At 50.1% G+C, this 13,984-nt stretch overlaps 1 protein-coding gene across 2 annotated transcripts in view; it reads right to left on the reverse strand.

Annotated features, from left to right (window-relative positions):
* The window catches only part of ARHGAP39 (Rho GTPase activating protein 39), a 184,426-nt gene that overhangs the window by 9,266 nt on the left and 161,176 nt on the right, over nucleotides 1-13,984 (reverse strand). For both annotated transcript variants that reach the window (XM_081323028.1, XM_081323027.1), the window contains one exon: nucleotides 11,276-11,349. In XM_081323028.1, coding sequence (XP_081179154.1) covers nucleotides 11,276-11,349 — 74 coding nt within the window. The remainder of the gene's footprint in view (nucleotides 1-11,275; nucleotides 11,350-13,984) is intronic.

Raw genomic sequence — 13,984 nt, forward strand, 5'->3', positions numbered from 1 at the left:
CAAACCATGAAACAGGAGCTTTTCAAGCGGTTGCCTTCAGCAAACCAGCCCTCCCACGCATTCCCCTTTTAAACAGTTCAGGGCGTGGCTTCTCTCTGCCTCCTTCCGAGGAGCCCCATTGCCTTCCTCTGTTTACTCCTGATTGACTGCCTCCTGTGTCGGGCGTCCTTGAACAGGGCCAGCTGTGGGTCATCTTCATCCACGCTGTCAGGCTCACACAGCTGGGTCTGCGTCGTAACCAGATGGGAGGGGCCTGGCTGAGGGCTGTGTGGAGCCTCAAGGCTATCCTCAGCAAGCTCTCCAACACCCCCGTCCTCCTCCTCTGAATCGTCCGACCCAACTGCCGAACCTACAGGCTGACCCTGAATCACAACAGGGATGTCCCCAAGCTCAGGTGGGATGGATCTCCCAGGATCTGGAGCACGGTCACTGGCAACGCCGACACCAACACCGTTTCCCCCCACCCCACCCAAGGAGCTGATGAACTAGATTTCCAAAGTGGGAGGACCGACGACAGAAAGAGGGATCGGGATGTGTTCAGAAGACGTATGCGTTTGTTGTACGGATTGAGTCCCTCCAGGACAAAATTGGTTTCCTGCATTTTTCCAGCTCTGAAGCAACCATCTTTTAAGGGTAGTAGGTCAGAACCGCCAACAACGTATTAAAGGAGAGCTATAAATGTTCCGAGTTCTAGTTGGGTTGGGTTCAGTTGGAACAGCTTGCCACCAGAAGTTGCGAGTGCTCCAACTCTGGAAGCTTTTAAGAAGAGACTGGGCAGCCATTTGGTACAAAGTTTCCCCTCTGAGCAGGGGGTTGGACTAGAAGACCTCCAAGGTCCCTTCCAACATTATCATCATCATCATCATCATCATCATCATGTTGTTGTTGTTGTTATTTCTTTTCCCAATGGAAAGGGCTCTACCTAACATCTGCATCCTTCACTTCGAACCCATGCCAACGTTTGGGACTCAAAAAACGGCTTAGTATTTGTGAAGCCTGTTTTGTGTTTTTGTGCTTCCCAGTTTGAAACAGGTTTAAGAGGAAATCCCAAAGGGGGCCTTTTTTCCAGGAGGCAACTGGAACTTCTTGTTTTTCTCCTGAAGACCTTTTGCTTCTCATCCTAGAAGCTTCTTCAGCTCTGACCGAGTGGTGATGAATGGAAGGATTTATACTCCTTGCAGACAGCCGGTCATTTGCTTCCTTTTGGAGTCGTTGAGGCCACTTGGAGGTTTACCTGTGTCCTCCAGGTCACCTGAGTGGGGCAAATGGGTGTGTGGAGCCTTCTCGGAACCGCTGAAAGGGCTGTGTGGTAGACTGGAGATAGAGGATGCCATATCTCTCCCCCTTTGTTGAGGGAGGGGCGTTCAATTTTGACCTAGATGGCCTCTTTGACCCCTCTTTCAAACCAGCGGTCCTCTCTGTCCAAAATGTGGACTTTGCTGTCTTCAAAACAGTGGCCTTAGTCTTTTCAATGCAGATGGACTGATGACTCTTGTCCTGACGGGTTCGTTCTCCTATTCTTGTGCCACGCCAGTCAGAGCTGAAGAAGCTTCTCGGATGAGAAGCAAAACGTCTTCAAAGAAAAAACAAAGGAAGTCCAGTTACCTCCTGGGAAAAAAAGCGCCTTTGGGATAACCAGGACTTGGATGACGGCGAGTCTCCGTAGACCAGGGGTCTTCAAACGTGGCCCTTTTATGACGGGTGGACTTCAATTCCCAGAATTCCTCAGCCAGGCAAGCGTGCCTGGCTGAGGAAATCTGGGAGTTGAAGTCCACCCGTCATAAAAGGTGGACTGTCTTCTATCTGCCTGGCCTGAGAGCGGGGGGGGGGGAGGCAAGGAATGCTATGGGTCCCCTCTCTGAAGGAGATCCGTTCAGTGGGATCCAGAAGAAGGGCCTTCTCCGTGGTGGGTCCCTCTCTGTGCAACAACATTCCTGCAGAGATCAAGTTGGTCCCCACCTTGAACCTCCTTTCCCAAGGTCCTAAAGGTCCTGGTCCGACCAACGGTGGGAGGAAGCCCATCAAGTGGTTTCTTTGATTAATTGCTGTCGTCACGGTGGCGAGGAGCTATTGCTATTTATCACTTGATATTAGATTATTATTATTTTTAATCTTTGTCAAGCCACCTGGAGTCCTAGACTAGAGAGCAAGGTTTTGTTTTTCTAAATCCCACTTATATCCCGCCCTTCTCCGAAGACTCAGGGCGGCTTACAATCTAAGTAGCACAAATCAATGTGCTTAGCAATAGCTTTCATTCTATGTATATGCCTGCTTATTAGGGCTTTCACACACCCCCAAGCGGCATTATTACAAAGTCAGCTTAATTGCCCCCAACAATCTGGGTCCTCATTTTACCTACCTCGGAAGGATGGAAGGCTGAGTCAACCTTGAGCCTGGTGGGACTCGAACCTGCACTAATTGCAGGCAGCTGGTGTTACTTAAGGAGGCATTAGCCCACTGCTCCACCAAGGCTTTTATGAGTTGAGCGGCTACATAAATTTTCTTAAACAAACCAGCAAACATTGTGACCAGCCCATAAGGGCGTCTTCAGAAACCAGGATCCAACCAGGATCCAAGCCTCAAACCATCATGTTACTTGCTAACTTTTAAGCCTGGTGGATCTCTCTGGGGGTGGAATCAAGGAGAGGGCAAAAGCTGTTCTGTTCCAGCCTACGACCGGCCCTGTTTGTGTGTCAGGGACAACCCCTTTTTCCTTTTAACAATCAATAGGCTGGGGGAAAAAACCCAACCCAAATTTATGTACAGTTCCAAATAATAAACTCTTTCAAACAAAAAAAGCAGCAGAATATTTTCTTCAACCAAAAATACATGATTCAAAACATCCAACAAGAGTCAACAAACAAGAGTCAAACAGATTAGCAAGAACAGACCAGGATTCCCTTAGAATGTCTCCGAACGGTTGCCTTCAGCAACCAGCACCGCCCACACCTTCCCCTTTTATTATCTGTCCCAAGGCCTGGCTTCTCACTGCCTTCTCCTCCTCTCACTGAGTTGCCTCATTGATTTTTCTCTGCTCTGCTTGGCTGGATTGCCTTCTGCTTCTAGCGTCTCTGAACAGATTCAGCTGTGACTCCTCTGAGTCCAACACCTCGTGCTCACATAGCTGGGCCTCATGAGGAACATGACTGGAGGGGTCAGGCTGAGAGTCCTGCAGTGCATCAGAGCCTCCCTCCGACACCAAAGGCTCTCCAAACCCCTCCTCCTCCTCCTCCTCAGATTCCTCGGACTCAGCTGCTGGGAGCACAGGCTGACACTGAATCACAACAAAAGCATTCTGTACTGCAATCCAGATGTTGGCCACAGAGACGCAGCCTGACTCCAGCAGGGAGGCCAAAGGCGATGACCAAAAGGCTTAAGAAGGGGCTGCAGCCCCCAAGGGCAAAGGGCAGCCCCATCTGCTGGGGAAACACCCAGGATTGTCATATTGTGCTTCAGCGTGACTTTGGTGGAGAACGGCCGAGCCGCCCGTCGGCTGGGAAGCAGCCCGTTAACCAGAGGCCACCTTCCACATCAGAAGGTCATCGGCTCAAATGAACAGGAGATAAAAGCTGGAGGAGAAGATTGAAGGGAAGATAGTTTAAGAAGAGGAAAAGGCTTGTCAATCCTCCTGATGGATTGACAGGGAACAATTCCAAGAAGCCAGAACTTTCTGCATTGTCTCTGTTCTCCCTCTAGTCCAGAGGTCCTCAACCTGTGGGCTGCGGTCCACTACCAGGCCGTGGCCTATTGGCCACTGACGCATCAGTGGCTGGCCAGTGTGCACGTGCGCTCACACACCCCACACCACTTGTGCCAGCAGCTGCTGAGCCCCGAGCCTCGCGCCGGTGCTAGCCGAGGCGCGAACAGTGCGCCGATGCTAGCGCAGCTGCGAGGTTGCAAGCCACGCATCGGCGCTAGCCAAGGTGCGAGCTGTGTGCTGGTGCCAGCTGAGCTGCGCGCTGCACACCAGCAACCTCATTTGTGGAGCGTGCATCATGGCCCCGTTCACATGCATGCAGCCACATTTGCATGTGTGTGCGCGCATGAAGGGGCCTGCCCCTCGCTTTCCCACTGCGCCACCAGAAAGGTTGGGGTCCCCTGCTCTAGTCCTTGGTCCTCCTCTCTCCAGGACTATCGTTGTGGTCACCTGCATTAAACCACCTTTCAAGCAGATCTTGGTGCCCAGGACTCCTTTGCTTGTATGAACTGGGTAAACTCGTGAACAAAGATTAATCTATGGGTCCCAGGATAATGTTGCAGGATCCAAACTTGGTTAGACACCGGGATCAGAGGTTTAGTCTTCCGAGCTTTTGGATTCGGTGCTGGAGCCCATCTTCAGGACACATCTCTCTCTCTCTCTCTCCAGAAAATGTGCAGTGGGGTGTTCTACTCAACGGTTGCTGGTTGTGTGTAGCTTTTTGATGTTAATTAGGGTCTTGATGGGCAGCTATTAAGTTGTTAGCTCTTGTTTTCTTGTGCCACCAAGCCCCCAGCTGCTAAACCCCTGGTAGGCTGTTGATAAAACAGCACTCCTATTGACTGACAAAGGCTCATTTCCGGTCGTCAACACACTAATTACCAACTAAAAGCCATGCACAACCAGGCACCTGTAAATAAAATGTGAATGCAATGCGTAGAACAGCCCCGTGCGCATACTGTATTCTGGAGAGAGAAATTCCCTGAAGATGGGCTAAAGCAGGGGTGGGGAAATATGGCTCCTTTAGGACCTTGGACTTCAACTCCCACAATTCTGGGAGTTGAAGGCCACAGGTCCATGCCGGCTCAGGAATTCTGGGAGCTGAAGTCCAGAGGTCCATGCCGGCTCAGGAATTCTGGGAGCTGAAGTCCAGAGGTCCATGCCGGCTCAGGAATTCTGGGAGCTGAAGTCCAGAGGTCCATGGTGGCTCAGGAATTCTGGGAGCTGAAGTCCAGAGGTCCATGCCGGCTTAGGAATTCTGGGAGCTGAAGTCCAGAGGTCCATCCCGGCTCAGGAATTCTGGAAGCTGAAGTCCAGAGGTCTATGCCAGCTCAGGAATTCTGGGAGCTGAAGGCCACAGGTCCATGCCGGCTCAGGAATTCTGGGAGTTGAAGTCCAGAGGTCCATGCCGGCTCAGGAATTCTGGGAGCTGAAGTCCAGAGGTCCATCCCGGCTCAGGAATTCTGGGAGCTGAAGTCGAGATCCGTGCTGGCTCAGGAATTTGGGGAGTTGAAGTCCAGAGGTCCATCCCGGCTCAGGAATTCTGGGAGTTGAAGTTCATAGGTCCTAAAGGGGACGTAGTTCCTCTACCCCTGGAACTAAAGCTTGACCCCCCAAAACCTTGGAGGAACGTCTGGTCCAGATGAGCGACTCAGATTGGATCCTGCAACTGGATGAACTATCCAACTTCATGTCTTTGCTTCTCCACTCCAGATGTAGAAGGAAAACGCCAGGCCAGGCCGCCGCCATCCAGGACCTGAGACCCCTCTCAAGTTGAAGAGCACAAACGTGGACCCAACCACAGCATGGAGAACGCCACGGATCCCCTGCCCATACTGAAGGCCCAAATAGGGTCCACCGCTCTAGTCTTTGGTCCTTAAGACTAGAAGCAGAGGGAGCGAGGTCTACCCAGCAGTCCTGTTTCCACGTTTCTCTCGTCACGCGCGCAAGCAGGGCTAGCATAGGGGCCTCCCTTCATTAAAATTGCATCCCTTTTCTTTTATTATTAATGCAGAAAAGAGCAGCTTCTTCTGACTTTGTGGTGGCGCCGTTGCTTCGAATCCTTTGCAAGATGCCAGCATCTCATCCCGGCTTCCAATTTCCCCCGATTCTCCGTGCAAAGGGCACCGCTGCTTTTTTCTTTCTTTTTTTAAATGTTTTCAGCTGCAAATGGGATACGCAGGTAAATCCTCGACTTTCAACATTGCTTAGTGTCCGTTCAAAGTTACAAGGGCACCGAAAAGCGTGACGTATGACCGTTTTTCACACTTAGGACTGTACCCTAGTTGGGTCGTGAAACGTCTGCAAGCTCAGAGGGGACCAAGGGCCCCACCATCTTCCTCCTCCTCCTCTTCCTCCTCCTCCTCTCCACAAACCTCCACTCCCATCTAGCACTGATGATGTTCTCTAGTTGGGTCATGAAACGTCTACAAGAAAACCACCAAGCTCAGAGGGGACCAAGGACCCCACGGTCTTCCTCCTCCTCCTCTTCCTCCTCCTCCTCCTCTCCACAAACCTCCACTCCCATCTAGCACTGATGATGTTCTCTAGTTGGGTCATGAAACGTCTGCAAGAAAACAACCAAGTTCAGGGACACCATAGGAGACAGAGAAGGAGAAGATGAGAAGAAGGAGAAGATAGACAAGAGGAGGAGGAGGAGGAGGAAGAGGAGGAGGAGGAGGAGGAGGAGGAGGAAGAGGAGGAGGAGGAGGAGGAGGAAGCCCAGGGCAACATGCCACTTCCCACTAAATGCCAGCTTCCTGTTCTCTTTAATGACTGAAGATCTTCTATCTTCACAAAAGCAGAGAAGGCAGGTGGGGCAGAAAACCTGGCGGGCATCCAGAAGATGCCCACGGGCGCAACGTTGCCTATCCTAATAAAGGTCTCTCCCCCCCCCCAAAAAAAGCGATAGCAATAATACAGGCTGTCCTCGACTTACAACCGTTCATTTAGTGACTGTTCAAAGTTACAACGGCACTGGGAAAAAGCGACTTAGGACTCTTTTTCCCGCTTTGATGCCCGTGGTCCCGTGATCAAAATTCAGCCGCTCGGCAACCGACTCACATTTGCGACAGTGGCAGGGTCCCGGGGACCCGGGGTCCCCTTCTGCGACCTGCCGGCAAGCTCAACCCTTGGGGAAGCCAGATTCATTTAACAACGGGGTGACGACCTGAAGAACTGCAGTGATTTCCTTGGAAGCCCTCCAGAATGGTTGGCTGCAAAGGGGGCGCCCAATAAAATGAACGAATGAACGAACAAACGAATCGTCGTAAATCGAGAACCACCTATACCAGGGGTAGGCAACCTTGGCTCTTTTATGACTCGTGGACTTCAACTCCCAGAATTCCTGAGCCAACCATGCTGAGGGGAAAGGGAGAGGTTCCCAAGCTGAGCCAGGCTGGCTCAGGAATTCTGGGAGTTGAAGTCCATGAGTCATGAGGGGGCCATAGTTCCCCCATGCTGGCTCAGGAATTCTGGGAGTTGAAGTCCACGAGTCATGAGGGGGCCATAGTTCCCCCATGCTGGCTCAGGAATTCTGGGAGTTGAAGTCCACGAGTCATGAGGGGGCCATAGTTCCCCCATGCTGGCTCAGGAATTCTGGGAGTTGAAGTCCACGAGTCATGAGGGGGCCATAGTTCCCCCATGCTGGCTCAGGAATTCTGGGAGTTGAAGTCCACGAGTCATGAAGGGGCCATAGTTCCCCCATGCTGGCTTAGGAATTCTGGGAGTTGAAGTCCACAAGCCATGAAGGGGCCATAGTTCCCTCGTGCTGGCTCAGGAATTCTGGGAGTTGAAGTCCACGAGTCATAAAAGAGCCAAGGTTGCCTACCCCTGACCTATACTACAGAGATTGACAATTTCACTTTCTCAAACCAATCTCCCGTTGAAATTCTGGCCCAACTCGCTCTGAAAAATAAATCCCCTTTTCATTCTTTGCTCTGCTTTCTACTTCTTCCCCCTCCCCACCCTCTTTCCTGCCAACTGGGTGGGTGGGTGGGGGAACCAGGAGCTGCAGCCATTTGTCCTAATGAAAGTGGGGAGCGGGGAGGCAAACCGGCGAGTCACTGGGTGCAGCCGAACCAGCTGGACGCAGAGCGGAGCAACTGGGAAGAAGGCGACACAGCTGTGGCAGAACAGATGCTCGGCGTGTGCCCGCCACCCGCGTTTGCTGAGAGTGACGCCAAGGACCGTGTAAATGCCACTGCCCAGCCTTCTCCAATGTGGCACATACACGCACGCACGATGGTGGGCTTGCAGGGAGTCAAAAAACAGAAAAGGAACATTATTTAGAAGGAGCAAAGAACGCAATTCAGCGCCGGACAATCCAAGCAAGAACCTCAGCTGTTATGGCACAGCAATCCAGGAGGGGGCGGGCTGGCGGAGGGGGGAGTTTCCTACACAAATCCTACTAACACAAGGGTGGGACGCCCCGGGGTCTTCTGCGCTCAGGCGCAACTCTTCACAGCTGCCCAACCGCCGTGAACAGCGCCGGAGCCCACCGAGACCCTCAGAGGTTCACAGGGGATTCCTTTCAGACAAGCACGATGTGTGTGTTGCCCAGGTTTGTGTGCGTGAGCCTGGACGGATGAATGACAGGCAGGGGCCTTGCCTGGCAGAAGCCTGAAGCAGAGCCTTTTAAGCCTGTCTATCATCGTCTGTCTGTCTGTCTATCATCCATCCATCATCTTATCTATGTATCCAACATCTTATCTACCTATCTCTGTACCTAGCTACCTACCTACCCATCCATCCATCCATCCTTTATCTACTTATCTCCATCCATGCATCCCTCCATATCTATCTATCTATCTATCTATCTATCTATCTATCTATCTATCTATCTATCTATCTATCTATCTATCTATCTATCTATCTATCTATCTATCTATCTATCTATCCATCCATCCTTATCTACCTCTCTGGACCTAGCTAACTACCTACCTACCCATCCATCCATCCATCCTTTATCTACTTATCTCCATTCATGCATCCCTCCATATCTATCTATCTATCTATCTATCTATCTATCTATCTATCTATCTATCTATCCATCCTTATCTACCTCTCTGGACCTAGCTAACTACCTACCTACCCATCCATCCATCCAGGCATCCTTTATCTACTTATCTCCATCCATGCATCCCTCCATATCTATCTATCTATCTATCTATCTATCTATCTATCTATCTATCTATCTATCTATCTATCATCTATCTATCTATCTATCTATCTATCTATCTATCTATCTATCTATCTATCTATCTATCTATCTATCCATCCTTATCTACCTCTCTGGACCTAGCTAACTACCTACCCATCCATCCATCCATCCATCCATCCCTTATCTACCTATCTCCATCCATCCATCCATCCATCCATCCCTATCTATCTATCTATCTATCTATCTATCTATCTATCTATCTATCTATCTATCTATCTATCTATCATCTATCTATCTATCTATCTATCTATCTATCTATCTATCCATCCATCCAAATTATCTACCTATCTCTGTACCTAGCTACCTACCCATCCATCCATCCATCCATCCATCCCTTATCTACCTATCTCCATCCATCCATCCATCCATCCATATCTATCTATCTATCTATCTATCTATCTATCTATCTATCTATCTATCTATCTATCTATCTATCTATCTATCTATCTATCTATCCATCCTTATCTACCTCTCTGGACCTAGCTAACTACCTACCCATCCATCCATCCATCCAACATCTTATCTACCTATCTACATACCTAGCTACCCATCCCTCCCTCCCTCATCTATCTGTCTACCTATCTATCCAAATTATCTACCTATCTCTGTACCTAGCTACCTACCCATCCATCCATCCATCCATCCCTTATCTACCTATCTCCCTCCCTCCCTCCCTCCCTCCCTCCCTCCCTCCATCCATATCTATCTATCTATTATCTATCTATCTAATCTATCTATCTATCTATCTATCTATCTATCTATCTATCTATCTATCTATCTATCTATCTATCTATCTATCTATCTATCATCTATCTAACAAGCAACCTCAGAGAGCACCAAGGACCCCTCATTTCAACCCTGAGTTGCAAATATTCTCCTTCATTGGTCACTGTCTGTCTGTCGGTCTGTCTGTCTCTCTCTCTCTCTCTCATTTATCTTATACATCTATCTTTCAAAAACACCTACTTCTAAGATATGCTTTCAAAAGCAGGCTTGTAGGGAGAATAGAGAGGGTGAATTAGACCTATATTTCATTTTCTTTGTTGAATTATGGTGAGCCACCCAGAGTCACGGAGATTTAGGTGGCTTCTTAGTTTTAAAAATTACTATGATGGGTTTAGTAATCTCCTCCTACTTCTCCTCCCCTCCGCCTCCCCCTCCTCCACAAACCCCACTCCCTTCTAGCACTGATGGTGTTACCCAGTTGGGTTATAAAACGTCTGCAAGAGAACCCCCCCCAAGGACCCCACAATTCAACCGTGAGCTACAAACATTTTCTTCTATTTGCACTACCTAACTGGGGGGGGGTCTTTTCTGCTTTCCTTCTCCACCTTCTCGTCGGACGTAGAATTCTGGATGTCCAAGGAGCATCTGCAAGGGGTGGGTCAAAAGTGCCAAGAAGGGGGACACAAGCGGGGAATCAATGCCCAGCTACCCCTTTCGAGGTCTGGCACTGGCCTTTGGGTGGACCCCGAAGAAGACGGCCCTGTTGTTAGACTTGGGGAATCTCTTGAAGGCTTGGAGCTGATGAGATGGTTCTCATCTGGTCCTCTAACACATTCTAAGTTTAATGGTCAATGGCCAATTGCTTTAAAAAAAAAACAAACAACTTTCATTTCCTTTACTGGTTTTTCTTTTATAAGGGTTTTGATTTTTGTCAACCTTGTGAGCTGCCCAGAGGCCACAGGCGTTGAGATGGGTGCTTGTGTATATTGCACAAACGCATTAAAAAAAGCCCACAATCGCGGGGACGTTTTTGATGGCCTCTTGATTCTGGACTTCTCCGGGTTCCTCTTAAATCTTGAAATCTCCTGCATTATTATGCTCCTTGAGGAAACAAGGGTTGGTAAGCACAATGACACATCTGTACGAGAAGCTCTTGAGGCAACGTCTTCACCAACGTTCCCCTGGCACAAGGGCCAAAAGGTTGAGTTGGATGTCTTGGCCCACTTGTTGAGATCCACCCAGGTCAAGATTGGGGGAGCCTTCTGGGGTTAGGCCAGGGGCCTTCAAACTTGGCCGCTTGAAGACTTGTGGACTTCAGCTCCCAAGTTGTGGACTTCAGCTCCCAAGTTGTGGACTTCAGCTCCCAACTTGTGGACTTCAGCTCCCAACTTGTGGATTTCAACTCCCAACTTGTGGACTTCAACTCCCAACTTGTGGACTTCAACTCCCAACTTGTGGACTTCAGCTCCCAGAAGCCCACAAGTCTTCAAGCGGCCAAGACTGAGGACCCCTGGGTTAGGCTTCCAACTCTGACCCGATCGCCCACATGCTCCAGGCTCATGGAGCTACACAACTCCCATCTCCCGAGGCCACCTCAAAGGACAACGCAAAAGAAGGGGAAAGATAGATACCTTCTTGGCGCCCGTCAACGCTGCTTTCTGGAGCTTGCTGTAACAATACTTGGCGTAAGTGCTTACCGCCACGCCTACAAGGGAGAAGGGAGGAAGGAGAGAGAGGAAGAGAAAGAGAAAGAGAGGAAGAGAAAAAAAAAGTCAGAGCAAAGACAATTCACGAGCCGCCACCCCCAGAGGAAGAGGCCAAGAGGAGAGACCCAAGCCGCTGACCGAGAAGAAGCCACGCAACCAGAGAGGGGTCTTGGGTAAGAGGTCCCACGTCCCAAAGGTGCTTCTTCAAGAGGTGACGGGACTTCCTTGTTTTTCTCTGAAGACCTTTCGCTTCTCATCCGAGAAGCTTCTTCGGCTCCGACGGGATGGTGGGGGAAACGGAAGGATTTAGACTCCTTGCAGACGGCCGGTCATTTGCATCCTTTTAGAGAGTCGTTGAGGCCACTTGGAGATCTTATCTGTGTCTTCAGGGTCACCTGAGTGGTGCAAATGGGTGTGGAGCCTTCTTGGAACTTTCAAACCAGCGGTCTCCTCTGTCCAGAATGTGGACTTGGAAAAGCCTCCAGGTGGCCTCAACGACTCTCAAAAAGGATGCAAATGACCGGCTGTCCGCAAGGAATATAAATCCTTCCATTTCCCCCACCGTCCCGTCGGAGCTGAAGAAGCTTATCGGAGGAGAAGCGAAAGGTCTTTCAGGAGGTCCCATTGCCTCCTGAAAATTCAACCATGGGACAACCGTGACCTGGAGGACAGTAAACAAGAGGTCCCAGGGCAAGCAGAGCTTCTTCCCCTGTCTTGAGCATCTTCCTGACGTCCCTACTCAAGAAGGGCCCCTGGGGGGGGGGCTGAGATGCTATTGGGAGAAGGTCCCATCCTAGCAACCTTCTCTGGAGTCCCATCAAGTCAACTCTTGGCCATGTGTCCCTTCCTCCTTCTTCTGCCTGCTCCTCAACGGCCATTAACTTCAGGTCCAGGAGAATGGCGGCCAGCACTCTGGGACCACAAGCGAAGGGATGATTAGCCTTGGACCTCCCAGCCACGAGAGACACCTGCTCCATTGTCCAGTGGTGTACAGGGAGTCCTCGACTTATGACCACAGTGGAACCCGATGTTTCTGTCATTCAGGAGAAACATTGGCTGAGTGAGCTTTGCCCCATTTTAGGACCTTCCTCGCCACCGTCGCTAAGGGAATGGATGAAATTGTTAAGTTACTCACACGGCCCTTAAGCGAAGCTGGCTTCCCTGTTGACTTTGCTCCTCCGACGGTCGCAAAAGGGGATCGTGTGACACACACACACACACCCGGGGACGCCGCAACCGTCGTAAGTACGAGTCAGTTGCCCAGCGTCTAAATTTTGATCGCGTGAGCGCAGGGAGGCTTGCAATGGCCATAAGGGTGGGAAATGGTCGTAAGCTGCTTTTTGCAATCCCGTTGACCCTTCCAACGGTCACTAACTGGGGTAAGTCCAGGACTGGCTGTAGTTTCAATAGCTGTGCCTCATTTACTACTCTTCAGAGTTCCTGTGGGAGCCATTACAGGCAGTCCTGGACTTACAACAGCTCGTTTAGTGACCGTTCGCAGGGACAACAGCGCGGGAAAAAAGGGACTTATGGCTGTTTTTCACCCTTACGGCTGTTGCAGCCTCCCTGTACTCAGCTGATCGAAATTCAATCTGTCACTCGATTAACAACCGCCTTGCTTAATGACGGAAGTTCCCATCTCAATCGTGGTCATAAGTCGAAGACTATCTGTGACTCACTTAACAACTGCTTCGCTTAGGGACAGTCATTCCGGTTCCAATGGTGGTCATTAAGTCGAGGACTGCCTGCGATTCACTGAACGGCCTTGCTTAGCGACAGAAGTTCCCGTCCCAACCATGGTCATATGTTGAAGACTATCTGTGACTCACTTAACAACTGCTTCACTTAGTGACAGTCATTCCAGTTGCAATGGTAGTCATTAAGTCGAGGACTGCCTGCAACTCACTTAACAACTGCTTCGCTTAAGGACAGTCATTCCAGTTCCAATTGTGGTCTTTAAGTCAAAGACTATCTGTGACTCACTTAACAACTGCTTCGCTTAGGGACCGTCATTCCGGTTCCAAAGGTGGTCAATAAGTTGAGGACTGCTTGCAACTCACTGAACAACCATCTTGCTTAGTGACAGAAGTTCCAGTCCCAATTAAAGTCCTAAGTCAAGGACTACCTGTGACTCCCTTAACAACTGCTTCACTTAATGATGGAAATCCCAGCCTCAATCGTGGTCATAAGACAAGGATCACCTCTGCTCGGATTGCAAAAATCGGTATCTCCGTTGGACGGTCACCGACAGAGGCGGTGCCGAGCCACACAACACACTCAGTACAGGCAGTCCTCGTCTTACAACAGTTCACTTAGTGACCATTCAAAGTTACAACGGCGCAGGGGAAAAAAGAGACTTACGACCGTTTTTTTCACAGTTACGACCTTTGCAGCCTCCGCCACAGTCACGCGATCCCAATTCAGGCGCTGGGCATGTGACCTCCTGACAAGCAGTCAACGGGGAAGCCTGATTCATTTAACAGCCAGGTTATTAACTGATCCAACTACGGTGATTCATTTTAGCGACCGTGGAGAGAAAGGCCGTCGACTGGGGCAAAACTCGCTTAACAAATGTCTCACGTAACGGCAGATATTGCGTGTGTGTGTGTGTGTGTGCTCCGTTGTGGTCGTAAA

Source organism: Vipera berus (assembly GCF_964194415.1).
Source record: "Vipera berus genome assembly, chromosome: 3".
Lineage (NCBI taxonomy): Eukaryota > Metazoa > Chordata > Lepidosauria > Squamata > Viperidae > Vipera > Vipera berus.